This window comes from Ovis canadensis, chromosome 1, assembly GCF_042477335.2.
Source record: "Ovis canadensis isolate MfBH-ARS-UI-01 breed Bighorn chromosome 1, ARS-UI_OviCan_v2, whole genome shotgun sequence".
Classification (NCBI taxonomy): Eukaryota; Metazoa; Chordata; class Mammalia; order Artiodactyla; family Bovidae; genus Ovis; species Ovis canadensis.
Window position 1 is genome coordinate 206,750,534 of NC_091245.1, and position 27,693 is coordinate 206,778,226.

The window sequence follows — 27,693 nt, forward strand, 5'->3', positions numbered from 1 at the left end:
GAAGTTTGGTTTCCAAATGGCTTTAATTTGGCATGGTTCTGACTCAATCTATGGCATCTCTTGATACATCTTTTTGCCTCTTATTTCAGTTCTCATGGAAAACTGTGTTTCTTTTTTCAAATTAGAGAGTCTCTAGTTGTCCCATTTGATGTTTTTAGCCAGCTCCATGTCTCCTTGAACTACTGTGTATGTGCACGTGGCTGTCTTTGGATGGGGGCATCCACTCTAGCTAGTAACAAGCCCCAAAATGACTTACTGGGCAATAGAAGAGGTGAACTGGAAACTTTCCATTAGAATAGGGCATGGGCAAATCATGTGGTGTAACTGACTTAGTACAGCCTGTGTGACCTGGAACAAAACACCCAACTTCAATTTTTTTTTCCCCTTCCTATTGGGGTATGGAGAAGGGAATGTTCACCAACTCCAGTATACTTGACTGGAGAATTTCATGGACAGAAGAGCCTGGTGGGCTACAGTCCATGGAGTACAAAGAGTTGGACACTGCTGAGGGACTAACACTTTGACACTATAGCCGATTAACAATGTTGATAGTTTCAGGTAAATCCAACTTCAGTTTTAAGCCTTGGTTTCCTCAACTGTAAAAAGAGGAAAACAACCTATTTTACCAAATTCTCAGGATATAAGAAAATAAGATGAGATAAAGCATGTAGGATACTTAACCCAAGAACATGACAATGTTTCTCTTCATAGTAATAATATCATTTATAATACATTAATGTTTATAATGAGTATATTAATATACATTATGTATTTTAATACATTCTTCAAAAAAATTGCATTTTCATATTATAAATATAATCGAGACTTCCCTGGTAGTCCACAGGTTAAGAATCTGACTTGCACTGCAGGGGACATGGGTTCAATCCTGGTCAGGGAATGAAGAGCTCACATGCCACAGAACATCTAAGCCTGTGCGCCACAACTACTGCAGTGCTACAAATAGAGAATTCAGGGACTGCAACGAAAATCCCGGGTGACGCAGCTGAATAAATAAATATTATAGCATATAATACACATAATATGTTTTTATATACATTTGGAATCATGTGTTTTTCAAATTACCTCTTTAATCTGGCTTACTTCTGGGAAGAATTTCCCCGACAGCTAAATGCTTGTGACCCTCAGTAGAATAATGTTTCTGATGCACAGGGTGGAGTGATGGGAATGTTTATTTCCCTGGGGGAGATGGTGGTCTATGGGCCCCTCTGCACTGACTATATGGAAATGATCCAAGACAAGAGGGGGATAATAAACAGCCTGTGGATACTAACAAAGACCATTGTACTGAAGGCGTTTTTTGGTCTGGAGCCAGAAGCCAAATTTAGAATAAAAGGCACATACTTTCTTTTCTACAGAAATGCTTGAATAATAATAGCTAATGCTTACTGTATGCCAGGCATTATGTGAGAGGCTTCACATATTAACTCATTTCCTCCTCTTCACAACACATCAAGGTGGATACTGTTATTAGCTACAATTTATAGATAAAGAAACTGAGACTTTGATCTGTGTTTTTTTAGATCCTTTCCATAAATTATAACCAACTGACCTTGCTCTGACCTTATGTCCATCTATAGTACTCTGTACTCTGAACCCCGTTGTTGGTACTGCTGTTCCTCCAGGTCTAATGTCTTGCCTTAATTCTCTGATGTCTTCCAGGGATAACATTCTTCCATGAATTTCAAACATGAGGCCTGCCACCAGAGCCCTTAATATCTCCCCCCGCCCCACAGCCCAGAGGTCTTTGGGGCTTTCCTGGTGGCTCAGATGGTAAAGAATCTGCCTGCAATGCAGGAGACCTGGGTTTGATCCCTGGTTTGGGAAGATCCTCTGGAGTAGGAAATGGAAACACACTTTGGTATTTTTGTCTGAAGAGTTCTATGGACAGAAGTCCACAGGACAGTCCATGGGTTTGCAAAATCAGACACAACTGTGTGACTAACACAACACAGAGGCCTTTTATTTTATTTTTTTTACACCTATTACACCACAGATTGGTAAGGAATAGGTTCCAGCAGCTCAGGCTCCTTTCCACTGGTTCCTATGTAGAATGCTTCTCTAGGGGGAGAGGGCTGGTGCTTCAGTTGAGCCCAAGTATTTTTCTCTTGGCTTTCTGTTTTTCTGATCACTTTCCTTCACACGTTTCAGGAAGCTATCTCAGCTCTTAGAGGGCTGAATCTGCTCAGTGTTTACATTAGTTCTCTTGTCCAGAGCCTTGCCCTTAGCTTGTTTGTTTCCAGCAGTGCCACCAGCATGCTGGGTAACACTAGACTCTCCCAGTTTCACCCTGAGAACATTTGTGAGGAATTCCTTTTTGAACATGATGTCTACAATATCACCCTTGTTGTAGAAGACGCACATGCACGTGACTGAAGGAACAATTCCGTGTTTTCTTAAAGGCTTGGAGAACCTACAGTGGGTGCTGCTCCCCTTGCCCTTCGCGTCGGTCATTTTGCAAAACACTGGAAGTTGGCAGTTTCAGCCAAAACGAGAGAACCCCTTAATATCTTGAGAGCAAGCTCGACCAAGAAGCAAGCGAGGACACGAAGTCATAATAGGATACGAAGTGAGAGGTGTAGAACATGGTGTAGAGCATACTTCATTGCTGTCCCCAAAGAGACAAGGAAGCTAGAGGTTTTTGTCTAAGTTTTTGTCAGGTGAAGGTCACTCTTGGACGCTCCAGCACCTCTGGTGACTTGGCGTGCTCTTCTTGCTGGAGGAGCCTCTCAGGTAGAGTGATGCTTTGGGTGGGTCACCTCTAGATGGATATAGGCATGACATCCATATTGTGTGCTCGATCACTATGTGATCGTGCCTGTTTTTGTGTCCCTAAAATGGTGATCAAAGTACTTAACTGCACTGCATTAGTGGAAGGAACAAAAATTCACAAAACTCCTCTCATAGTTCCTGGACTATATTTGATGTGCAATAAATGGTAGCTTTAGTAGCAATATGTTAACATGGGGAAACAGTGGCTCTTCTTCTGTAGCTGACTTCAGACTTGTTTCTCTCAATATAATTTGCATTATGGAAGACAATGGAGTGGAGTCAGAAGGGGCAATCTGTGGCCAAAAAGAGAGAACCCCTTAATATCTTGAGAGCAAACTAGAACATGAAGTCATAATAGGATAAGAAGTGAGACGACTCTATGGTGTAGAACATACTTCATTGCTGTCCACAAAGAGACAAGGAAGCTAGAGTTTTTTGTCTAAGTTTTTGTCAGGTGGAGGTCACTCTTGGGGGGCATGGACTCTCCAGCATTTCTAAGAATAGAGATTTTCCCTGAAGCAGCCACCCATTTGTATGGGGACAGAATCTATTCTTTACATGCATCATAAAGCCAACTAGCTTAGTAAGATATAATTAGATTCTTTTCTCAGGAGTAAAGCTTTTGCCAATGGTTGTATATTTCATTGCATGGTAGGAAAATAAAGTTTACACAGAATGGAATTATTTTGCTTGTACCTGTAAGGAATATTTTCTATTTCATGAATCTCAGAGCTTATCCAGTTTGACATAGACACACAGATTGTGTTTTTTACCTTTGCACTAAAATCTAATCATAGATCTTATCACACTCATGGTACAACTTTGTGTGTACTTGCCTGCTAGGAAAATGGAGGGTTTGAGGGATGATAACAGTCTTATTCAGGTCGTGGAGTGGGTGGGTTTGGGAGGTATATGGAACATTATTGGGGAACTTGGTGAACAGGATCCACCATGAATGAAGAATTGACATATTCTTGGACTTCATGGTGGTCCAGTTGTTAGGACTCTACCTTTCCACTGCATGGAGCACAGGTTTGATCCCTGGTCAGGAAACTAAGATCCTGCACAATGTATGGTGCAGATGGAAAAAAAAAATCCACTTTAGTAGTGGTTGTGGTTGCACAACTTGGTGAATAAACTAAAATCACAAACAAACAAAACAACCACTGACTTGCCACTCAAATATTCATCAGTAGTGGAAAAGCAATGGCAATGCACTCTAGTACTCTTGCCTGGAAAATCCCATGGATGGAGGAGCCTGGTAGGCTGCAGTCCAAGGGATCGCTAGGAGTCAGACATGACTGAAGCGACTTAGCAGCAGCAGTGGAATGTGAAAATGTGGCAGAGATAACACATAGAAGATAAAAAACAGACAGAAATGTGGTTGAATCTTAAAAAAGATAAAGATGAATGAAAGAAGACATACTAAAAATGTACATAACTATAATTATGCTTATGCACATTAAAAATTTTATACACAAAAACTATATTATTTATGGATGCTTATTTAGTTGGTAAATCTATAATAGAAAGTATGAAACTGTCAAGGTGATTAATTGTAGGCTGCAGAAAGTGATTAGGACTAGGAAGACGTACAGAGGGTGCTCTCCTGGTGATGCATTATATCAGGTTATACTTACATTTATCTTTAGAATAATTTATTAAATTGTATGTTCATGTTTAATCATATATTCATGTTACAGATTTTTTCTTAAAGTTTAAAGAACAAGATTTGGCCTTGATACAGCATTTCAGAAACAAAGAATTGAGTTACATTCTTAATTTTGTTGTATTTGAAGTGGTTGGGTGGAATGAATATGGCCAGTGTTGTTTATAATCTGAGAGGTTGTAGAGGACAAAATCCACGAAAGGCATTGGGTCATGTGCTGTCCTCAGCTCTCCTAGAGGAGGTGCTTAGCATCATAGAGGTAAAGTTCTGAGCCCTTCCTGGCCAAGGCCTGCAGGAGGAGTTTGGCTTGTGTGTGTCTTTGTGGCAGGCACAGGGAACTAGTTGTATACACAGCCCATCTTCTGCGCATACAAAGCCTGTATACAGGCTGTAACTTTGTTCAGCTATCACACGGCTATTTCTTGATCTTGGGGAGATGGACTAGTTCCAGTGGATGAACTGTATTTGATGCAAGCCAATCATAGTATTCAATTTATATTTCCTGGTATTTGGTCTGAGGTGGCCAAGTGGCCTGGAAAAGTATCACAGGGATTTTAGGGAATACTTCTCTCTCTGATAAAAAGAGAGAGATGGAGAAGAAGAGATCTGTGCTTTTTTGTCCTGATTTTGGACCAGAGTTCTGTGAAAACATGGTGTTTTATACTGCAACAGCTATTATGTGACCATGTCAGTATACCTTTATCATTCCAAGGGAGATAGAGTGAAAGATGGGAAAATCTTCTGTCCTTGATGACATCACTGGACTTCTGGATCAACCTGGGACTCCACACTTCTAGCTTCTTATAATGTAAGACTCATTGTTTAAACCACTTTTGATGGGATATTCTGTCTTTGAAGCCAAAAGCATCTTTTTTTTTTTTAACCCTGGGCACAGCTTGGGCAAGGACTGAACCCTGGGCACAGCTTGGGCAAGGACTGAACCCTGGGCACAGCTTGCCCAAGGACTGAGCTCTGGGCACAGCTTGCCCAAGGACTGAACCCTGGGCACAGCTTGCCCAAGGACTGAACCCATGCCACCTGCAATGGAAGCATGGAGTCCTAACCAGTCATCTGCTAGGGAATTCCCAGAAGCCCAAAGCATCTTGATTAACAGAGCTCTGGATGAAGAACTAGTTTGGGGGGAATATCAAAGGCCCCGATTTTAGGAGTAAGTACCCATGGAAGAAAAGAAGAGCTGAAGCAGAACTGGAACTCCAGGAGAGGGAGTCACCATTGGCCAGGAAAGAGGAAGGATTGGACTCTTGCAGGTCGTTGCTGCCCACTGCCACAAGAGGAATGAGTGCAGGTGCAGACAGCAGAGGCTGCTTTGGTGAGATGCCGAGCACTAGGGTAACTGTAGTAGGCAAGCCCAGCAGTTCTCTCCTTGGATACAAGAAGCCAGGGCCAACATGATATTACAGCTCTGATAGCCTGGGTGTGGCGGAGGAAACGGGTGCTTTAGAGTTGAGAACTGGGTCCTGCCACTCACTTGAGCAGAGCTTCACTTTCCTCAGCTGTAAAATTAAGTCATATTAGCACCATTGGGTTGTTATAAGGATTAAAATGCATTAACACCTATAAATTTCCTAGGATACAGCAAAATGTTAATAAAAGACAGTTTTTTCTATTTAATGGAGACCTGCAGATGCAATGAAAATACTTGACAATCCACTACTAGATGCCAAGACCAATAGATGCTGAGTGAGGTCAGGCCAACTTGAGACTTCATAGGGCAATCTGGTGTTGACCTACCTGGATTGGTCTTCCAAGAGAGAAGACCCTGGGGATGGAGCTTCTAGAGGCCATTTCTTCTCTGCCCCCTGAGGCATATCTACAACAATAAACAATAGAGAGGGGGAAAGGGATCACTAATAATTGCCATGACATTGTTTTCCCCTGAGCAGGGAAGAAGACAAAGACAGATGACACGCAGTGTTGACAGAAATAAGATTGTCAGAGCTACGTAGGGCTTTCCAAGGTTCCTGAGGAACCGAGTGGGGGGCTTATCATGGGGTCCCGGACTCCTGGATGGAAGGAGGAAGAGGATTTAGAATGTCCCATGTCCATTTAGTCATTGACACCTTGGGATATAGAAGCACCGGAAGTACAAATGTAATGACCAGAACCAGAGGCTTCCTGATCACGGATATGATGGGGGAGATGGACCAGAATAGCCACACGGCACTAATAAAAGACTCTGAGAAGCCACTCCTTTTCTATGGAGCCCCTTCCTACACACCCTTCTAAGTAATTTCTAACCTTGTGATGATTACAGAAAGAAGAAGAATAGAAGTTACTGGCGTTTGTAGTAACAGGATGAGAAAGTGCGAGACTTCCTGTTATGTGTGTGTGACAGCTGGTGATAAGTGGAGGGCCCTGCACAGGAAATCCGCCCAGCTTCTGCAATGTGACCTGCCTGAAACTTGGGCGCTCCTTCAGTCTGAGTGTTGATGGCAGGACAAAGGGGCACCTGGACCATGGACGACGTGGTAGAGAAGAGTTTGGAAGGGCCCTTGGCACTGTCTACAGATGAGCCCCCCGAGAAAAGGGGAGACCTGGTAGAAATCTTAAATGGGGATAAAGTAAAATTTGATGACACAGGACTCTCCTTAATTCTGCAGAATGGCCTGGAGACCCTGCGGGTGGAAAACGCTCTGACCGACGTCATCTTGTGTGTGGACATCCAGGAATTCTCCTGCCACCGCGTGGTGCTTGCCGCGGCCAGCAACTATTTCAGGTCAGCAGCCTAGGACCAGAGTCAAATCGGGCGCAGGTCGTAAGGGAAATCTGAATTGATGCGACAGCCCGATTGAACTGGTTGGCTGTTGTATTGATGGTTTGTCTATTTGTTTAGGTTTGCGTGTCTATTAAAAATATGTACAAAAAAGGAAGCTATTAAACCTTAGAGTTTAGAATTTAAGTCTTACTAAAAGAGAGCTTGCATCATTTCAAAGCAATGTTTATACCTTATGGTGAGCTTTAATGTGTATATGTATTAGTCCAGAGGGTGGAAAATTACTGAAGTTATGGGATTTTTTTCCCCCCAGTACCTGACTACTGTACTGGAAACATAATGCTGTCTTTGTTCAGCAACAGATATGGAGAAAATGATGTGGCTACTCTTAAAGTTAGCCAATGACTTACTGAAAAGCAGGGGCTTCTGTTGTTGTGTAGGGAGTGGGGTGGGAAGGGAAAGCAGTTACAAAGGTGCTTTAGAAGTTAGAGATGCCTAGTTAAAACAAACTTAGAGATCGGGGTTCCAACCCACCCTGCCCCTTCCTGAGCCTGGACTTTAGGCAAGTAATTTAATGCTCTGAGTTCCTGTTTCGTCATCTGTAAGATGGGAACACTGATGCTTATCTCTCAGGATTATTATCATAATTAAATGTGAGAGGGAAGAGTTTCACACAGTGCCGAGAATTTAGTAAATGCTTGATATATCTCTGTTGAAATTCTTCACCTCAGTCTATTTCAGCTAAGAACCATGTAGTGAGCAAATTCTTGGGGGAAGGAATGTGGGAGAATCAGGAACCTTGTGAATTTGGCTGGATCCAGAGTTTTTCAGATCAATGTAGACATGGTGGGAATCAGTTCCCAAGGGAAATGCGGATGCAAAGGGTATTTGGGGAACTTGAAAAGAAATAAAAATTGTAATTCTTCTTCTCAAGATTCTTCTTAACTCTTGGTTCTGGCTGAGGAAATGAAAAGCTATTTACTTATGTAAATATTATGGAAGGTATTTTATTTTATTTTTTGAGATGCTTAGGGGGAAATCTTTGGAATTCAAAGAGCAAGGTCTACATGCTGTTGTGAAACTGATCAGGTCCCGTATGTAGACCAGGCAAGGGGATATCTGGGTTTGTAGGAAGTAGGGTCTCTATGTGCCAAGCCGACAATTATCTGATTTTATTTTTGCAACAGCATGATTAAAGTGCCTGATATGCCCTTTTACAGATGAGGAAATGAAAACCCAGCATGACATATCTAGTCATTGCTGGAGCACAGATTGGGCACATTCTAGAAATTTTTGTTTTTATTGCAATACAAACTGCCCCTCAATTGGAGGCTTTACTCCACAAGAAGCATGTAAAAGGTAACATGTAGGCATAGCTATAAGGCTGGGTTGACATATATAAACACATTACTTACTCCACCAGTATCGATCATATGCTTTCACACTGATCACAACCCCTTTCAGAAATGAATGAAAGTCAATTTAGCCTATGTATGAGCTGAGCACTCACTTTCAGGTTTATTCTTTTTGCTTTGAGTCACTAGAAAACTGCTATCATAAAACAAGTACCTGATTACCAGTTTCATTAGGTGCTCGACCTGGCTACGAAATAGGACTGCCAGCTATGTGTTTTTGCGTACTGGTTTCTCTAGTCCTGGGGTTTCTCAGTCCAAACAGAAGGTGTTTGGGTTCAGGTCCTTCGGAGCCTGATGATCTAGAATACTTAGGGAGCGTGCATGCGGGAAAATGTGTGTCAGCCCCAGAAACAGCCATAGGGCAACGAAAAGCTGGAGGCAGCCACGTGGTGAATGCGTCTGCCAGTGGATGACAAGTCTCTTCCCAAACTGCCTGGTCATGAAGGGGAATTCCTTCCATTCTTTTTTTTGATTCTTATCTTGGTATTTCCAGGGTGACTGTCCCCCTATAATGAATGCAATCCTGGAGACAGGATTCTTTTTTTCCGGTGCTACTGTTTAAAATAACTTGTGTTGTTGACCACTTATTGTAGGTAAAGCCCTGTGCCCCCTGTGTCACATACAGTCCCACTTAATCCTCATGACAGCCCCCCGGATGTGGGGAATTGTTTCCCCAATTCTTGATGAGGAACCCAAGCTTGGAGTGTCTCAGTTAACACAGTGCCCAAGTGAGGTTGGGACCCAAGACTGACATCAAGTCTTATACTGCCTCACTGCCTGGCTTGTTTCTAAGATTTTGAAAGGGCCTGGGAGCCAAGTTCCTCTTATGGTCAGGCTTTGGAAGGGCAGAGAGTCTGCTCTGTCTGAGAGGCTTCTGACATAGCCCCCTGAACTCTGGAGGGCCTGAAGCTGGTTGTAAAATTTTGTAGGTTTTTTTTTCCTTCTTCATTGAGAATATAAATATTTTCCACTTAGTGATCGAGCCATCGTTTATTTAACCAATCCTCTATCGACAGACATTTGGATTGTTTCTAATTGTTTGCTATTATAAACAATGTTATAATGAATAATCTTTTATGTCCTTTCATATGCATGTAGGAATGTCTGGGGGAGCCTTTCTAGATGAGAGTTTGCTGAGTCAAAGAGAAATGCAGCTGCAGTTTAGTGGCTATTGCCAAATTCTTCTTAAAAGGGGTTCAATAATTTTGAGCTCCCTACAACCTTCCCAGAACAGGATAGCATCTAACTTTGGGGTTTTTCCCAATCTGATAGATGAGAAATAGTATCTCAAGGTAGTTTTAATTAGCATGTCTCAATTTTGATAAGGTCAAATATCTGTTTTTTGGGGGTATGTTTTTGAAATTTTTTTCAATGAATCATTTAGTTTTTTGCTGTGTAGAGCCGTCATTGCTGCATGAGCTTTTCTCTCGCTGGGGAGAGTGGGGACTACCCTATGGCTGTGGTGTGCAGACTTCTCATTGTGGTGGCTTCTCTTGCCGAGGAGCACGAGCTCTTGGGTGCACGGGCTTCAGTAATTGCGGTCCTGGGCTCTAGAGCGCAGGCTCAACAGTTGTGGTGCACAGGCTTAATTGCTTCTTGGTATGTGGGGTCTTCCCGGACCGGGGGTGGAGCCCATGTCTCCTGCACTGGCAGGCGGATTCTTTACCACAGAGCCATCAGGGAAGCCCATATATATTTTCATATGTTTAAGGGTCATCTGCAGTTCTTTTGTGCTCAGTTGTGCCCAACACCCTGCGACCCCATGGACTGTAGCATGTCAGGTTCCTCCATCCATGGGATTTTCTGTGAACCATCATTTCATAGCCTTTCAAATAAAATTTACTTTTATAAAAAATTATTTTAATCAAAATACTACATGCAAATACTTAACAAAAAGTCAAACAGTATTTAAAAGCTAATAATGAAAACCAAAAATTCCTCTTCACTTCCTCCACCTGTCAGTCTTTTTTTTTTTTTTTCACCTGTCAGTCTTGATCGCTAGAGTCCACCATTTTCGATGTTTAGCTGTTACTGTTTCTTCTGTTATGATATTTATATTTCTATAAAAATATTCTTTTATTGCTCTTTCATTTTTCAGTGTTAGACATCATTCATTAATTTTCAGGTATGTTTGATAAGGATTTAGCACTTAAACCCATCTCCCTTACCTATAATCTCTCAGTATAATACTATCACATTTTTGATATATTTGTATTAAAAGTGTACATTATACCCATGAACCATTGTTTTCTGTTGAGCCAAATTGTATGTTAAGGTTACATTTTCTTTCTTATAAAACTTTTTGTCTTTGCTGAAGTTAATAACTCACTCTTTTTTTTTCCATTTGCTTAGTTTTCGGGGTATTTTTTGCTCACAGCCTCTCCATAGTTATGTTTCATGTGGTCCAGTGCATCAGAAGACCTGTCAGTTCTATCCACCCCCAGCATCTTTCTCACTCCCATTATCTCAAACAGCTTCTGTGAACCTGCTGCCCAGCTACTGTCTAGCTGCTTGTGTAAACACAGTGGCTGTAAATAGGGACTATATTAGTAACTCAGACAATGTAGTTCCCTTTGGGGGCCTATTTAAAAGTCTAGAGTGGAATGAGGAAGCTGGGAAAACACTAGAGTAGAGTTGAGGCTGAGAAAAGGGTGAGGGAGAATAAAGCTTAGAAAAAATTAGGGAAGTACAGGTTTAACATTTATAACAATGTTTTCAAAACTTTTATAAGACCTCTAGTGTCTTTTATAAGATTGCTACTAAGCTGCCATTTGGTTTGCTTCTGGACAGTTCCCCAAATCAAAGTCATTAGAAGGGCTTGTGCATCCTGCGTACCAGGCCACACTTACGGAATGATCTCCATTTAAGCCAGTGGTTCTGCCCGTTTGCAGGTGAGCATCTCACTGCAGAATATGGCAAATTCTGAGGTTGACCCATGAGGGCAATCGTGTTGTGATTCCCAGGGTTGGCAGAGGGAGGAAAGTACCAGTGATGTAGGTAGGGGTTGTCAGGCTACCCTTAGTCCTACGTGATGAGCCACTCTTCCTATGTGAATATATAAGCTTCCAGGCTGAGGCTATCAACAGCAAGCTCATTTGTTGCTGCTGATGCCTGAAATCTCTGCCTGGACTTGGCCCCTGCCTTGTACCTCAGTACTTCAAGTCTGTGGGTCTGGTTCCCTGAGGCTGTGATAAGGGGACTTTACTCACTAGCTACAAAAATCAAGCTCAAGGCCAGGAATGGGAAGAGTATTGTGGGTACAGTTTATTAATAGTTATTCTATATTAGCCAATTACCGGATGGCAGAAAGGGGGTCAAGTGTAAACTGGGCTTACTCTTAAGCTCTGTTTAGATGTAATTCTTGGCGTTTTCTCCATAATAATGTAAACTATCTAGAAAGGAGCCAGCAAATGCAGGTGATAGAATAAACAAAGATGAGTTACAGCCGTCTGAGTCTGGATTTAAAATCTGGCTAATGGCAAAAACATCGAGGATTGCTACTGGCACACTGGGCACTGCTGGTGAACTCAAATGAACTGATAATTGTACTTCTAGCGCTGGGTTGTGTATTTTACACCTTTGATATTGTCCTTTTGGCAGAACCATTATGGTGGTTAATAATTAAGTACTATAGACCTATAGTCTCTTACCTGCAATTTCAAAATCCCCAAAGTACTAAAAATGGGAAAGTTTTCCATAATTTATTTGATCACCAAATCTAACTGGAACTCCACTCACCTGGTGAAGAGACAGCTTCTGAACTGAGAGGAGGCTACTTAGACTCTTTATTTTCCTTAAGACACTATTCATATATTCACTGCTGAGGTGCGTGCTAATGTGTTGAACTGAGGAGTGTTGGAGGTGCTACGTAGTATTCATGATATGGTAAAAGCCAAACAATTCTGAACGCCAGAGCACATCTGGCTGCAAGATTTTGCAGTAAGGGGTTAGGAGATTTTCTGATAAAGTTAATTTTCATTTTGGGGGTGGTTCTTCCACCTTTTTTCCGGCATATTTTATACTTATTTGTTGTTGTTCAGTCACTCAGTTGTGTCTGACTCTTTGTGACCCTATGGACTGCAGCATACCAGGTTTCCCTGTATTGCACTGTCTCCCAGAGTTTGCTCAAACTTGTGTCCATTGACTCGGTGATGCCATTCAACCATCTCATTCTCCTTTGTCCCTTTCTCCCTCCTGTCCGCAATCTTTCCCAGCATCAGGGTCTTTTCCAATGAATTTATGCTTATATTACATACTTATACTTGTAAACATGGTTTCCGTATAACCTGCATCTTGCTTTGCACCCTTTTTTCTTGTTGTCATTAGCCTATAGTGTTCCATAGTTTTCATAAACACTATTTATTTATTTAGCTACCATTTTTAACAGATGCATAATATGAAAATCATTCATTATGAATATAGGTTGCTTTCAAAATTTTGTTTTTATAAAGTACGTGGTAATAAATACCTTGTATTAAGTACGTAGGGCTTCCCAGATGGCTCAGTGGCAAAGAATCTGCCCGCCAATACAGGAGACTTAGGACGTGCAGGTTCGATCCCTGGCTTGGGGAGATCCCCTGGAGGAGGAAATGACAACCCGCTCCAGTATTCTTGCCAGAATAATCCCATGGACAGAGGAGTCTGGTGGGCTACAGTCCATGGGGTAACATATATGACTTAGTGACTAAGCATGAATACACATTAAGTACTTTTCACAGTTTGGAAATGGAAAACTAACATTTTTTGAGTATTTATTGCATGCCAAGAACTTTGTTGGATTCGTTTTTATTTAATTTAATCTTCAAAATATTGGCAATTAAATAACAACACGTTGATAGCTTTTGTCTCCATTTCACCCTCCAGGGAATTCACTTCGATAGGAAGAATGGTTTCCATATTGGGACCCAAACTGAAGATAGACCTCTCCACTGGGCAGAAATATGGCTGTTAGGACATTGCCTGTGAAAGACCATTAACTCCCTCTCCCTGCCATGCACTAGTGTGGTCCACATAAGCTGAAAATGACAAGAAGATGTAAAAATGATTGCCTTTGTGTGCATACACACACAGGCATAGGCAGGATACAGTAGGAATGCTCACCCAATTTGAGTCTGGGGGCTGAGCTGACAGATCCCGGTAGAAGAGACCCAGCATGCCTGAGGGTACTGGCCTGGGTCAAAGGGCTAAGTAAGAAATAAATATGCAGGTCAGGGTGTGAGGTGAAGAGACACTATGCTTTGAAAGCACAGGACTTCAGTCCCTATGGGACATCGCTGGGGCTGGAATCAGTAAGTGCTGACAGAGTGGAAAGCACACCATCTCAAGGTTCTGCCACTGGCATTTGAGTCCTTCCCCTGCCACTTCTTGGCTGTGCGATACTGGAGAAATTGTTTGGCTTCTCTGAGGCTCAGCAAATTATCAACAACACAGTGAGGCTAATGATTTGCATTGACCTCTCCTGGTGAGTTAGTCTGAAATACACATAATAAAATGGATTCATTTGTAAATCTATTTCTCTCAATATTGTATTCCTGGCAATAAGTCAGATTTCTTAGTTCCAAGGAATAGAAATCAATTGACTCTTTTGGGAAGGGATTTATGTAGGTAACTCCTCCCGAAGGCTGGAGTACCAAACTCAGAAAATAGACAGCATCAAGGGAGGCCAGGCAGTGTCCAGGACCAGAGCCTAAAGCCACTTCAAACCCGTGGTGAGGAAGACTTGGAAGCCAATGCTAGCACAGCTGTGGCCCCTGGCGCGACCCCACTGCTGTCTTGGGAAACCGGAGGCTGCTGCTACTTCTGCTGCTTCTACCAGAATAGGTTCTCTGTTTCTGCCTCTTTGTGTTACCAGCTCCCAGTTCAGAGCCTGGAGTTGGTTTACCTGATTAGTCAAGTCTGAGTTAGACACATTAGGTTGTTAGCTGTGACAGAAGCTGGGAAAGTGAGCATCAGGCTTTTGTAGCTTCTGGATAGGGAAGTGGCTTCTGTGCCACACACCATCTTCAAACAGAGTTGTGCCACACCTAGGGAGGGTTTCAGGTGTCGGGCAGCCAACAAATGCCAAGGATTCTTTACATGCAGCTACTATGTGACAGGCCTACATTAGATAGAGAACAAGGCTTAAGGTAATATGAGCTAAACAAGTATTAGGGAATTTCACTGCTGTTGTCACATATGCATTAGAAATAAAGTTTCTGAGATCTTAGAAGAGAAGAGGACCATTACTAGCATTTTTATTCCTCCTTTCCCTCCAAATTGTAGGTAGTCCTTTGCATACTAAAAAGTAGGCTGAATGCTGAAGAATTGATGGGTTTGAACTGTGGTGTTAGAGAAGACTCTTGAGAGTGCCTTGGACTGCAAGGAAATCCAACCAGTCAATCCTAAAGGAACTCAGTCCTGAATATTCATTGGAAGGACTGATGTTGAAGCTGAAGCTCCAATATGTTGGTCACTGGATGCCAAGAGCCGACTCATTAGAAAAGACCCTGATTCTGGGAAAGATTGAAGGCAGGAGGAGAAGGGGATGACAGAGGATGAAATGGTTGGAAGGTATCACCGACTCAATGGACTTGAGTTTGAGCAAGCTCTGGGAGATGTGAAGGACATGGAAGCCTGGTGTGCTGCAGTCCTTGGGGTCACAAAGAATCAGACATGCCTGAGCAACTGAACAACAACCGCAACTGTACATACCTGTGAGAATGTGTGGCGTGAAGGCATCATCCATCTTATATGGAATTGGAATCAGCTTGAAAGTGGGATGAGCTGCTGCTGCAGAAGCAGACACCCTGTAAATGTTTGACATGAATAAAAACTTGATATTCCTCCTGCAGGTTCTGTTACTGATTAAGTGGCATCCTGGTCAGAGCAGGAAGTACTCAGAGTCAGGAGTCTATTGCACAACTTCAGAAAAGGGAAGGATGATAAAGCATGGTCACCACAGGAAAAACTAGAAGGAGCAGTTAGGAAGTCCAAAATGCTTCAGAACATTGTGGATTTGGCAGGCCACTCATGTGACCCTCTGGGCACAGATGTGCCGTGCCCACAGAGTGACTTCTGCAGACCTTTGGAAGATGCTGCCAGGGGTTGCTGTCTCAGGGCAGAGTGCAATCAGGTCTTTTGAATTCTCAATAAAATGTCATCTCTGTCACTTCCACCCTAGCATCTAGGGCATAGGGATCTTCTTTCAATCAGGAAGAGAAAAAAATATTCTTCTCCAGTTTTGAATAATGTTCCATTTAGCATTCAACTAAAACACAACAGAGAAATAATTTCATCATTTACATCTCAAGTTCTGACCTTTATCTCTGAATCAAATACACAGATATGTAACTGTCCCTCAATGAAAATGCCTTTACAGAGCTAGATTCTAATATAGTAAACACCAAACAGCCCCTGAGATGAGAGGGCCAGATGCAGAATATCTGTGTTTTTGATAGAACCACCTTGGAGCTCACCATCCATGCCATTGCTCAGTGTTCTACAGTGGTCAGCATCCTCTGGGCTGTGAGGGATAGAAACTCAAAGTCAACCAGCTTAGGCAAAAGAGGAAGGTGTTTGGTCATATAACCAAAGCATAGGAAGGGCCAGGAGGCAGCAGAGCCCAGGAGGAAGAGGAACAAGGCCTTGGAGGCAGTCAGGGAGCTCCCTTCCCACCCTCACTTGGTGCTCAGGTGGGGCTGCTCAGGTGCACCACAGCCTCACGATGCAGAATTTGCCTGTTGGCAGCTCTGAATCTCACTTCTCTCAGTTTCTGTTCCAGAGAGCGCTGAGGGGTAGCTGCAGTTGGAAAGTCCCCAAGAAAGGCTGATTGACCCAGCTCCATTCAATTACCCAGTCTGAGAGTAATCACTGGCAGGGGCATGGGGCATGACATCAGCGCAGCTCAGCTCAGGAGTCCACTGATGGACAGACAGGTGTGTGTGTGTGTGTGTGTGTGTGTGTGTGTGTGTGTGTGCCTGTGTGTGTGATGAAAGAGACAGAGAGGTCAATAAAATGGTGAGAGCTTCTATTTTAACCACATGATTGGAGTAGAACCTGGGTGGGAGGAAGAGCATTTTCTAGAAAGAATAGGGCTAACTGGACAAAAGGAAAAGTCCATTTCCATTAAATAAAGATAACAGATCCTGGCTTACTTTTAAATTAAGCAACTTGTTACACTTTAGGATTTGCTTTGACTGTCAGGAAGCTCAATGCATTAGGTTTCCTTAGCCTAGGTTTCAGTGATATAGTCTTTTCCTACTTTAATCCCTTAGTTCTTATCTTCTTATTTTTTGTGTTAGTTTGTGTTTTATAACACCTCTGCTGCTTTAGTATAAGCCCTCTCAAGCTCTTTCAGAGAGGCCATTTCTGTATAAAAAGATAAATTTCACTTGTTATGAAAGAATATCTCTTAGCCAACCTACATATCCTCTGTCAGCTGTAAGGATTCTTTTATTCTTTTAATACATGTAACATTTTTGGAAAGTCTATAATAATCGCAGGAGTGCTGATACTGTTATGACTCTAAAACACAATCAAACCAAAAGTTGCATCATGGCCTTTTTCTGAGGAGACACTCAGAGATCTATAAAAAGTAACCATCAGCAATTTTGCATATAATGACTCAGGTCTGGGGTCAAGTAAGGCTGACTGTTGTCAAGAGATCGTATGTCATGTGGAGCAAGCTCAGACTTGCAGAGGGCTGGCATATAAAGGGCATTTTGGTGTTGGGGGGATTAGGGGAGGGTTTATGTCTCATGAATAATTCCAGGAAGGTGAGGTCGGTGGACCCAGCACACAAACAAAACAACAAAGATTCCACATATATGTGTTAATATATGATTGTTTTTCCCCTTCTGACTTACTACACTCTGTGTGATGGACTCTAGCTAGGTCTAACCACATCTCTGCAAATGACCCAATATCAGTCCTTTTCATGGTTGAGTAATATTCCTTTGCCACCTCTTCTTTATCCATTCATCAGCTAAATGGTCCAGAGGAGCCTGTCTGCAGGGCAGGAATACAGATGCAGATGTAGAGAACAGATGGGTGAACATAGAGATAGGGGCGGGTTAGAGGTTACAGTTATCATGCAGGCCTAAGCATAAGGCCACAGGAAGAAGGGTCGGGTTGGAGTGAAGAATATTTCAAGGGCCAATAAGGCGGAGAGAGATGGGAAGGGGTGACCATGGAAGGTTTGTTGGGTTAGGATCAAAAGTTTGGAATGTACCTTGCGGGAAGTAGGAGGCCAGGGAAGAGTTTTAATTACGAAAGTAAGACAGTGATCCAGTCTCTCTGTTAAAATAACCCTCTGGGCTGTGATGTGGAGGTCCTGACCTAGGGGCACCCTCAGGTGACAGCAGAGATTACAGGTAGAGAAGATTAGGTTGGAATTAAGGCTAAGGCAGTGGGGATAAGGAGACAGTTTCAAGAGACATTCAGAGTCCTCTCGGAGGGCCCTCAGGGCAGCCAGACAACAAGGAAGAGGGTGCCATTGGTTGGCGAGAAGGGGAAGAAGAAAACAAGGCTTGGGGACTGGAAGACAAACTCCACTTCTCTGAGCTTCAAGATTGGAAAGAGAAAGAGAAAGAGAAAGAGAAGGCAGTTTAACTCTTTCAATCTTTCACCCACCCATGCCACTCCATTGGAGGGCAGAGCCCAGAAACAGAACAAGTAATATCAAAGTCAACTCAAATTCTGATCTTCATTTTCAAACGCTTTGAGGGAGACACACACCATACCCGTTCCCCTCTCTTATCCACATCTCTGATACCTGTTGGCTTTTTGGAGATCTTTGTCTGAATTTTAAAAATGTCTTATCTGGGCAGACCAGTTAGAAATAGGTGCTCCTTTCCCTAGGGACTGTAGCAACCCATGTCAGGGCTCAAGGCTTGGCAAGGGCAGCTGGAGGTCCATCCCAAATCTGACCACATCTGGGTGGCCCTGAGGGTAGCCCGGCCTGAGGGAACTTCTCCTTCACTTCTTGCTTCAAAATTCCTCTCCATCTGCAGCTGGAACATCTTTCACCCTCCCCATTTCCCCTGGATTCTGTGTCATAAAAGCCCAAAGAACAGTCTTGGAGGCCCATATTCCTCTTTGGCAACTTGTGGTGGGAGGAGTCTGGAGCACACGTATAGTCATCTTTGTCCTATCACAAGACGGATAACTTTTAGTACTGGGGAAGCCTCAACATTTGATAACCCTGGGGTGAGGATTGGGACCAGTCTGCATGTTTTTAAGTGGTCAGAGCCAGGGAGTGCTCAGAAAAATTTCACAAAGCAGAGGCTGAGCCTCGATTTCTGGAAAATAGCATGAAGGCCGTAAGAAACCAGCATGGGGATCTAGGGGGCTGAGATGGAAAATGTTTGGGAAAAGAGGGTGATAAGGAGCCTCCAGGGCAACAGTCTAGTCAGGATGTGGCAGTAGACAGCAAGCACAAATGCTGACTCTGCTTTCAGCCCAAGGGAAGTGAGAATCAGAGCAGATCTCACTGAAGAGGGTTGTGAAGGAAGTGGCGTTTTTTAAGGGGAAGCCAGGGGAACCTTTGGGCAAAGAGATGAAAGATGTGAAAAGCAAATTAAGGTGAAAACAATCACCATGCTTCGTAATATAAAATCTGGGGTAGCAGGGCTTAGGAGAAACACCGTGGGACTGGAGTCCCAATTTGGAGAATCACTAGAAAACATAGCTCTTCACACACATACCTTGCTCCCATCAATAAGTCTTGAAGGTTATTGTTATTTATTCTCATGGCAGTTAGAGGAGAAACGTGGGTTTGGAGACAAGGGGAGTTCACTTGGCCTACAGGACCAAGTATAGGACTGCGTATGTAGTTTCCTTTTCCTCCATCCATCCAACAATAGGCCAGTAAATAAGAATTGAGAGAGAAATAAAATCCAACCCCTGCCTCCAAGATCCTTAAGAATCTAATAGAGGGAAAAGGCACAGTAAAAATAGGCTCTATGGGACTTCCCTGGTGATCCAGTGGTTGAGAATCTGCTTACCAATGCAAGGAGACTCGGGTTTGATCCCTGCTCCAGGAAGATTCCACATGCCACGGGGCAACTAATCCTGTGCACCACGACTACAAAGTCCATGCAGCAACTACCGAAGGCCCTAAGCACCAGTGAAGACCCAGCACAGACAAGTAAATAAATAAATAAAATTAATAATTTTAAAAAAAGGCCCTGTAGAATGTACAGAGTCCTGTTTGTAACCCAGAGTCTTGATGTAAACAGAGGGACATGTTGGAAACCGCTACCTATGGGATGGGGAAGCAGAGTACACAGATCAGACTGTGAAGGGCCGTGTGTAGTAATGTTGAGAGTACTTTAATGTTTCTTTTTCTGGGCACTTGTTATACAATCTTCTTTAGCATTTGGTCCTGTTTGTTATTCAGGATTTCTCTTGTCCAGTTGTGTCTGTCAGGATTCTGCATTGCAAATGGCAGATACTCAGTTCAGACTGGTTGAAGCACATAAAAAATATTTATTTCCACACATGATTTGAAAGTGCAAGGGTATTGGTTTCAGGCTTAGTTGGATCATTGTGCTCAAGTAATGTCATCAGGACTCAAGTTTCACTGTCTCTTGTTTCTTCTCTCCTTTGTGTTGGTCTCTCTCTCAGGGGGTCTTCACACATGGAAGCAAGAAGGTCTCTAGCCTCTCAGAATTTTTTTTATTTTTTATTTTTTAAATTTTAAAATCTTTAATTCTTACATGCGTTCCCAAACCAGAATTTTTATTTCTCTCAGCTCAGCAGCCCCACTGGGAAGAGAGTTTCTCTTTCCCAATAATTCTGGAGAAAGTTCTGGAATTGGTTTCAATTGAACTGGTTTCTTCGTGTGCCCATCTGTGACCCAGGCACTGTGGCTTGGAAGACATATGGACTATGCTAACCTTAGTCTAAGAGGTGGGACTGGTTCCATACAACCCTCCCAGACTGGTATTGGAGGAGGGATAGTTCCTCAAAGGAAAATCTGAGTACTCCTCCTAAAATGATTAGGAATGATGTTGGGCAGCCAAAATAAGAACTTCCATTATATCTTTGTGACTGAATCATTGCTGAATTCTGGCCACAAGCATTTGCTGTGACTGATGCTGTTGTTTTAAGGTTTTTAAAATAACATTTATTTCTTAAAAGTTAACATGTGTATAACAGGAAATAAAAAAACACAAGAAGCTAAAAACAGTCATTCATAATCGCCATCGGTTTACCGATGTGTCCTTTGATGTGTCCTTCTAGGTCTTATTTGTGTATTTTTGCAACTAAGCATCATTTTTTATGTAATTAAGACCATGCATTTGTATATCATGCTGTTTCATATATCATGAATCTTTACCATTTCAAAGTCCCAAAGCTCTGAGTATTTTGGTAACCAGAATATACTACACCAACTCAATCTGGAAGGAAAAAAATTGTAATCTTGCTTTTCGCAGTGACAAAAATTTCAGAAAAGACAAAAATGGCAAATGGATGGCTGATGTGTATTCTGCCTGACCTTGCAGGTCAGTACAAGCCCCTCTTTCTGTCATAAATTTGGATGGGCTGAGGCCATCGATGCCATGCACAGGCCTCAGCAGTGGTCCAGTAGGGCTGGGAGGGCTGCTTCTATAGAAACAAGGCTGGCGTTCAGTCCCATAGGGGTACATGTGCAGCATTCTTAAGGAGTGGTGAACTTGGGCAAGGGGCTTGGCAGAGACAGTTCTTTTCAGGTCTGATGGTGTTTAGAATCAGGTGGGGGCAACTCCTGGGTTCCAGCCTGTCTGTTCGTTTGGAGAAAATATTGAATGAGCAGCTGAGAATTCAGGGAGCTGACTCCAGGCCCTGAAGAGAGACAGCAGAGTACTGTTGGTCATTTCTCTAGAGTGGAAGGAGAGATGGCCATGAACCTCCAAATCCTTCTCTGAAGGCACCCCTCCAGGTATATGAGATTTACATGTGTGTAGCAGATAAGAACAAGGAATTGCACACTGTTTGTTACTAATAGGGGTTTGCCATCACATCCTGTTTCAGAGCTCCTAGGTCTAGTGAAGTGCGGTACTTGAATGTAAGCTGCAGGGGCCCTGTCTAAACAGCTAAGTTAGAGAAAGACTTGAGAGGCCAGGACACCAGGTTGGGAAATGGTGGAGGAGTACTACTCCTGCCCCGCAAATTCCCAATGTAGGGGGCAGGCTTAGGCCTCATGGAATTCTAGGAGGTCTGGATCTCAGAAGATGAGAAGAAGAAACTACAGGAAGGGAAGACTTTCAAGGGCGTTATCTGTCCCAGAACCACAACCAGTTAGTTCCTTGACCTGGGCCTTAGTCCAATCTCCTTCTTGGGGTTAGCCAAGGGGAATTCAGTTGGGAAATGAGGTGACCTCTCTCTAGGGCAGTGATTCTTAAACTTTGGTTTGCAAAACAATTATGGGTGGGGGCTGGGAGAGCCTAGTAACATTTATATTCCCAGTCCCACTGCCAGAAATTTTGTTCAGAAGGTCTAGGGTGGGTGGGGTTCAGAATTCTGCTTTCTTAAGAAACAACCCAGGAATTCTGATGCAAGTCGTGCATGACATATACTTTGAGACCCATCATCCTCGAGGTTGGAGTGCCTGCAGGCCAGGGATGTGGGCAGGACTCCTGTGCTGGGACAGGGTCTACATGGTAGGGCTTAGGGAATAGCTTGAGGTCAGAAACTGGGCTGAGCCACATGTCTACATAGATCTTTTGTCTAGGAAATGGCAGGTGGAAGGTTTGGTGCCTTTAGCTTGGAGGTGCTGGGGACCATAGCCTGTGATGTCATCCAATGCTAGGGTCACCATTGCTTCCACTGACTCTGTGTTTCCTTTGCAGAGGAAACCCCTTTGACTGGCCACATTGGGTTTACTTAATCCTTTCTTTTTAAAAGATATTTATTTATTTGGCTGCACAAGGTCTTAGCTGTGGCATGTGGGATCTTTAGTTGCAGCAAGTGAATTCTTAGTTGAAGCATGAGAATTCTTAGTTGCACATGCAAACTCTTAGTTGCAGCATGTGGAATCCACTTCCCTGCCAGGTATTGAATGCAGGTCCCCTGCATCGGGAGAGCAGAGTCTTAGCCACTGGACCACCAGGGAGGTCCCTCAAAAATCCTTTCTTATCAATATAGTGTCCATTGAGCAGCACATGATTGCTAATTTAAAAAACATTTTTTGGCCAATTTTATGCATATTGACACATATCCTTTTTTAAAATTTTTAACTGGAGGATAATTGCTTTACAATATTGTATTGGTTTCTGCAGTACAACAATGTGAATCAGCTATAAGAATACATATATCCTTAAGTAGAATTTAACTCAGTTTGCAACCGCCATTAGAGCTATTCCAACCCTGAATACCTCACTGATGCAGAGGAGTTAGTTCTTGGTGTTAAGGTGATGGTGAAGTGTTAGAAGAACAGGACGGGGGCAACATGGGCGTAGCTGGTCTAGGAATGACAGGGGGGTGGTGCTGCTGGAAGTCGATATTTGTTTATAGTACTGTGATTGGGGTTAGAGCTTCAGGAGGCAGGAAGTTCTGTGGTAAGTGTGGAGGCCTAGTGGGTGGGAGGAACCAAAGCAAAGTTGGGCTGATTGAAAATTCTGAATGGATGACATTTAGGAGCTGTTGGAACATGAAGAACTCATTGAATTTGTGAGTGGGAAGTTTTGGTGTGGGTGCACTCTCTTTAAGCTCCAGGCATTGGACTCAGGGGTGTGATGGGTGTTCTCAGTGGGCAGGTCTCTTTGGGCCTCATCCTGTAGAATGCTTAATAATTTTTGGAGGGGCAGAGCCCTGTCAAAAGCAAACATGGAAGATCTAGAAGCACAAGTTTGCTGTCATTCATTCATTTATTCTCTCCCCAAATATTTACTGAATGTCTACTTAGGTTCCAGGCACTATTCTAGCCCTGAGGATATAGTGTTGAGCACAGCATAGTCCCTGCCCTCACTCAGCTCGTGTTCTAGCAGAGAGACAATTATTAAACTCGTTAACAATAGATGTGTAATATAGCTTCAGGTTGGTACAGGATTGTGAAGAAAAACAATGGAGATGACATTAGGGAGTGATTATTTTAGACTGAGTGTCAGGGATGGTCACCCTGAGGGAGTGACATCCGAGTAGAGGCCTGAATAAAGTCAGGAGTGAGGCTGGCAGAGCTTGGAGGGGAGTGAAGCCCAGACAGAAGGATGGGGCCATGGCCTGACTTCATTCCAGGAAACTTTGGCCCATGGCTATTTCCATGGCTGCTGTGGGAGATGAACTCTATTTCGGGGTCGGCACTGACTCACTGCTGAAGTATTGGGCAACTGACTCCCTATGTTGAGACTATTTCTAACTGTGAAAAGAGGATCTTCATAACTACCTCTGTTTTACAAGAATCTCATGAGACTTGGTGTCTGTCTAGAAAGTATTTTTATTACACAACAGTTTTGTCTCCTGCAGAAGCTAAGGGGTAAATGGTTAGCAACAAACCTAGCTGTGCTCTCAGGGAGCAAAATGTGGCCTGGTTCACTCAGTGCTGACACTGGATGATCCCCGAAAGATGGCCTTGAACTCTTGCTGTTTTCCTTAGTGCACTGGTGAACTCCAGATCAAAGTCCCTAGGTTCCGGGTCCCATTCTATTGCTGACACCCTGGAGAGTCTTGGTCAATTCACTTAACTTTTACCTCAGTCTGTCACCTATAAAATGGGTATGTTAGGGACTTCCCTGGAAGCCCAGAGGTTAAGAAGTCATTTTCCAATGCAGGGGTGGCGGGTTCGATCCCTGGTTGGGGAACTAAGATCCCACACACCGAGGGGCAACCTAAGCCTGCATGTCACAACTACTGAGCCTGCATGCTACAACTAGAGAGAAGCCTGTGAGCCATAACGAAGGCTCGACACAGCCATAAATAAATAAATACATTTTAGAATGGATATAATAATCAAAAGAGATTCTGCTGTTTGGCCTACAAATGCTATAAATCTAACTGTGGGAGATTACTGTTATTAAAGTGGAAAGCTAGGGCCCACTTTGCCCGGGTTGTGGGCCTTTCATGGGATCACGACGTTGCCAAAGTGTTTCCATGTATCTCCCAGAGAGCAGCAGCAGGCCTAGGAGTTTGGTCTATGAGAAATATATAGTTTTCTCCTTAGTTTCATCTTATCTGTGTTCAGCACAGTGTCTGTGGCCAAGGAGAGTTTATTTAAGTGGCAGAAAATCAGTGAAAAAAGTCTCAGAGAAAAGCAGAGACATGCTGGCACTTTGGGACCCAAACCAGGCAAAAGAAAAAACTTCCAAGGGGGCTCTGTGTCTAAAGACACAGTCTTTACAGCACGTCCTTCCTCTCTCTCCTATGAACATTTATTGAGCTCCTATTGTGTGCCCACACCATGCTAATGTCCCTAGACCAGTTTGTGAGCAGCCCTGGCCCTAACTCTATGCTGAATGGGTGGTAGGCAGCTGTGCAGAGACCTGACTGGAACCAAGCCTAATGCTGGCAGGTCCAGGTTGTGAGATAGAGTGGGGTTGGCTGTCTGCTCTGAGTATCTTCCACAGCCTTCTGAGTCCTCTGACCAGCCAGAGATGCCTTGCCTTAGTGAGTGCTAGCTATTGTTTCAACCTCTTTGTGAGTATTATCTTACTCGTCCCAGAAGATCACTGGGGTAGGGACTATTGTTAAATCATTTTACAGAGAATTAAACCAAGGTTTGCTCACTTGTGACATGGTGAGATAGCATTGGAACCTAGACATCACAGCTCTCTCTACCTTCCAACAACCAGGACTGCAGCGCTTTCCCCGCCCTCCCCAGGCTCCTGGGCTCACTCTGCTTGTGCAGAGTGCTTGTCACCCACATCAAAACCCAGAGGGGCCTGAGAATTGACCTCCTCCAGGGGTGCCCGTAACTGTCAGAGGTGCCAGAGTATCACAGCCCAACTTTGCCTCTCATTGGGACTACTCTGGAATGTCTTCTTCAGAGGTCCTGCAGGACTAGGCCCAAGTGATTTTCTATATGACTTTTGCTTTGCTTGGCCTCCTCCCCTCCTCATTTTCCCTCCCACATACCCCTAATACATCACCAGCTCCTGAGGGTTGGTTTCTGGGAGATCCAGACACCCAGTTATGTATTAGCTGAACTGGGGCAGGATGTTGTTCAGTGACAGATTCTAAGAGAGAATTCAGAAGTTGTGTCTAGCAGTAATAGCCCCACCAAGAGTCCAAATGATCTCAGACAGCCCATATAATTATGTCATCTGGGACCTGCAAAATGCATAAGAGCCCCTCAAAGTATAAGGCATTTAATTAGACAATTTATATACCTATCTCATTTAATATTAAAACATGTCTAGAGCAGAGTAGACTTTTTAAATTTTCCTTAGAATGTTTGAGATCAAACAGATTCAACAAAGTAACTTTTTACTAATTTTAAAATCACGTATCAGGTGAAGGGGTATTTCTAAATTTCACCTTGGTAGGATTCCAGTGATATGCTGCCTTAATTACATGAAGCTTCATTTGACCCCATTATCATTGCCCACCCTCTCCTTCTAAATGTTCTATTTCCCATGTGTTCATGTATATGACATTAATGTGGGTGACATTGACTTTATCCCCTGAGATGTTTGCAGATCTTGGTGACCCAACAGCAGAGTTCAGGATTAGTGTTCTAGGGCTGCACTGCCTAATACACTCACCTCCAGCCTCATGTGGCTACTGAACATTTGAATTACGGCTGGTCTGGACTGAGATGTGCTTTAAGTGTAAAGTATACATGATGGATTTTGAAGGCTTAGTATTAAAAAAAAATGTAAGTTATCTCATTTATAGCTAAAAATATTTGCTACATGTTGAAGTGATATTTGATCTTAAATAAAAGATCAAAATTAATTTTATCTCATTTTTTGTGTTTAAAATTATGGTTACTAGGAAATTTTAAATTACACATATAGCTTGCATCAGATTTCTATCAGGTAGCTCTGCTCTAGAGACTCAAAGGGAGGTTTAGAAAATGAGGTTGTGCAGCTCCTCCTAGGAAGACAGGTTGAGCTAAGAAACTGTGTGGTTGCCGTGATGGCAGAGTTCTCTGTGGAATCGGGAGGCGGCAAGGTAAGGGCTTCACGATCACACTTCACAAGGTGTGTGGTTCCACACTTGACTCTGTGCCCCTCTGGCCAACAGAGTTTACGGCTGAAAAAACTGGGGTGTAGATCAGTCATCTGTCCCAAAGGACATCACTGCTTCTTTGGTTCCAGCCTGGGATTTGTTAACTTTACAGAATTCACGTTTACTGTCTGTGTCATGCTGTCATATTCTGAGGGGAGAGGGGTGAAGAGGCCAGTTGAGCGAGGAGAGAAGAGCGAGAAGGGGAGGGGATTGTTATTGATGAAAACAAAGACAAGAAGAAGGACAGAGGGAGACCCGGGGGAGAAGATCTCACTGGCGAAAACAAAAGGTTCAAAAAGTCAGCTGGTCAAGTGATTCCTCCCTCTCTTTCTTTTTCTCTCTTTTCGCAATTATCTCTTTTTCTGATGTTTTGATGTTTGTTCCCAGAAAACCACAAGCAGTCACCTCTGTTCTGTAGATGAGGAAATAGCAGAAAGAAACTGACCAGCGATTTCCAGAGATAAATAGGAGGTATGGCAAAGGGAGCAGGAAGAGAATTTAGAGGCACAGGTGCCCTCGGTGTTGGGGTGAAAGTCCCCCTTCTAGAAAGTACATCTTGTCACCAGGGCTCCCTCCTGGTGGATCCTGCCTCGGTGAGTACAGTTTCTGGGGAAAGGCTTTGGCATTGTCACAAGCCTCCAGAAGAACCCCACACTTTGAGCCAATAAAAAGTAGCTCTAGATCCTGCCAGGCGAGCCAGTAGGGCTCCTGGTGTCCCTTGAGGTCTGGGACTGACTGGGGAACCAGACTTGGGCCTAGCAGAGCAGGATGCATCAGTTCACTAAGCACTCACGGGACGTCTGGTGTGTGCCGGGCACTGAGGGACAGACAACAGTCACTCCAGGTCCGCACCTTGTGCACCTTGCTGTCCCACCGGGGCAGACAGGTCTGAAGGGAGTCTGTTTAGATTTGGAGCCAAGGGTCTCAGCTGGACTCACGTTCGCACATCTCTCTTGCAG

At 43.4% G+C, this 27,693-nt stretch overlaps 1 protein-coding gene and 1 long non-coding RNA gene across 4 annotated transcripts in view; one reads left to right on the forward strand and one right to left on the reverse strand.

Moving 5' to 3' along the window:
- Positions 1–1,928: 1,928 nt before the first annotated feature.
- LOC138423409 (uncharacterized) lies at positions 1,929–15,457 on the reverse strand. 2 transcript variants are annotated; one of them, XR_011250256.1, is made up of 3 exons: positions 15,299–15,457; positions 6,212–6,290; positions 1,929–3,083 (listed from the first exon to the last, which is right to left on the reverse strand). It is a non-coding gene; the product is annotated as an uncharacterized lncRNA (long non-coding RNA). The 2 variants fall into 2 exon arrangements; XR_011250257.1 differs by lacking the exon at positions 15,299–15,457 and adding an exon at positions 6,719–6,797 and having other exon boundaries at positions 1,930–3,083.
- KLHL6 (kelch like family member 6) overlaps positions 6,773–27,693 on the forward strand; it is an 82,534-nt gene continuing 61,613 nt past the window's right edge. The window contains exon 1 of one of the 2 annotated variants that reach the window (XM_069558998.1): positions 6,773–7,196. In XM_069558998.1, the coding sequence (XP_069415099.1) occupies positions 6,910–7,196 (287 nt within the window). In that variant the 5' untranslated portion in view covers positions 6,773–6,909. The remainder of the gene's footprint in view (positions 7,197–27,693) is intronic. The other variant, XR_011250206.1, reaches the window with a different exon arrangement.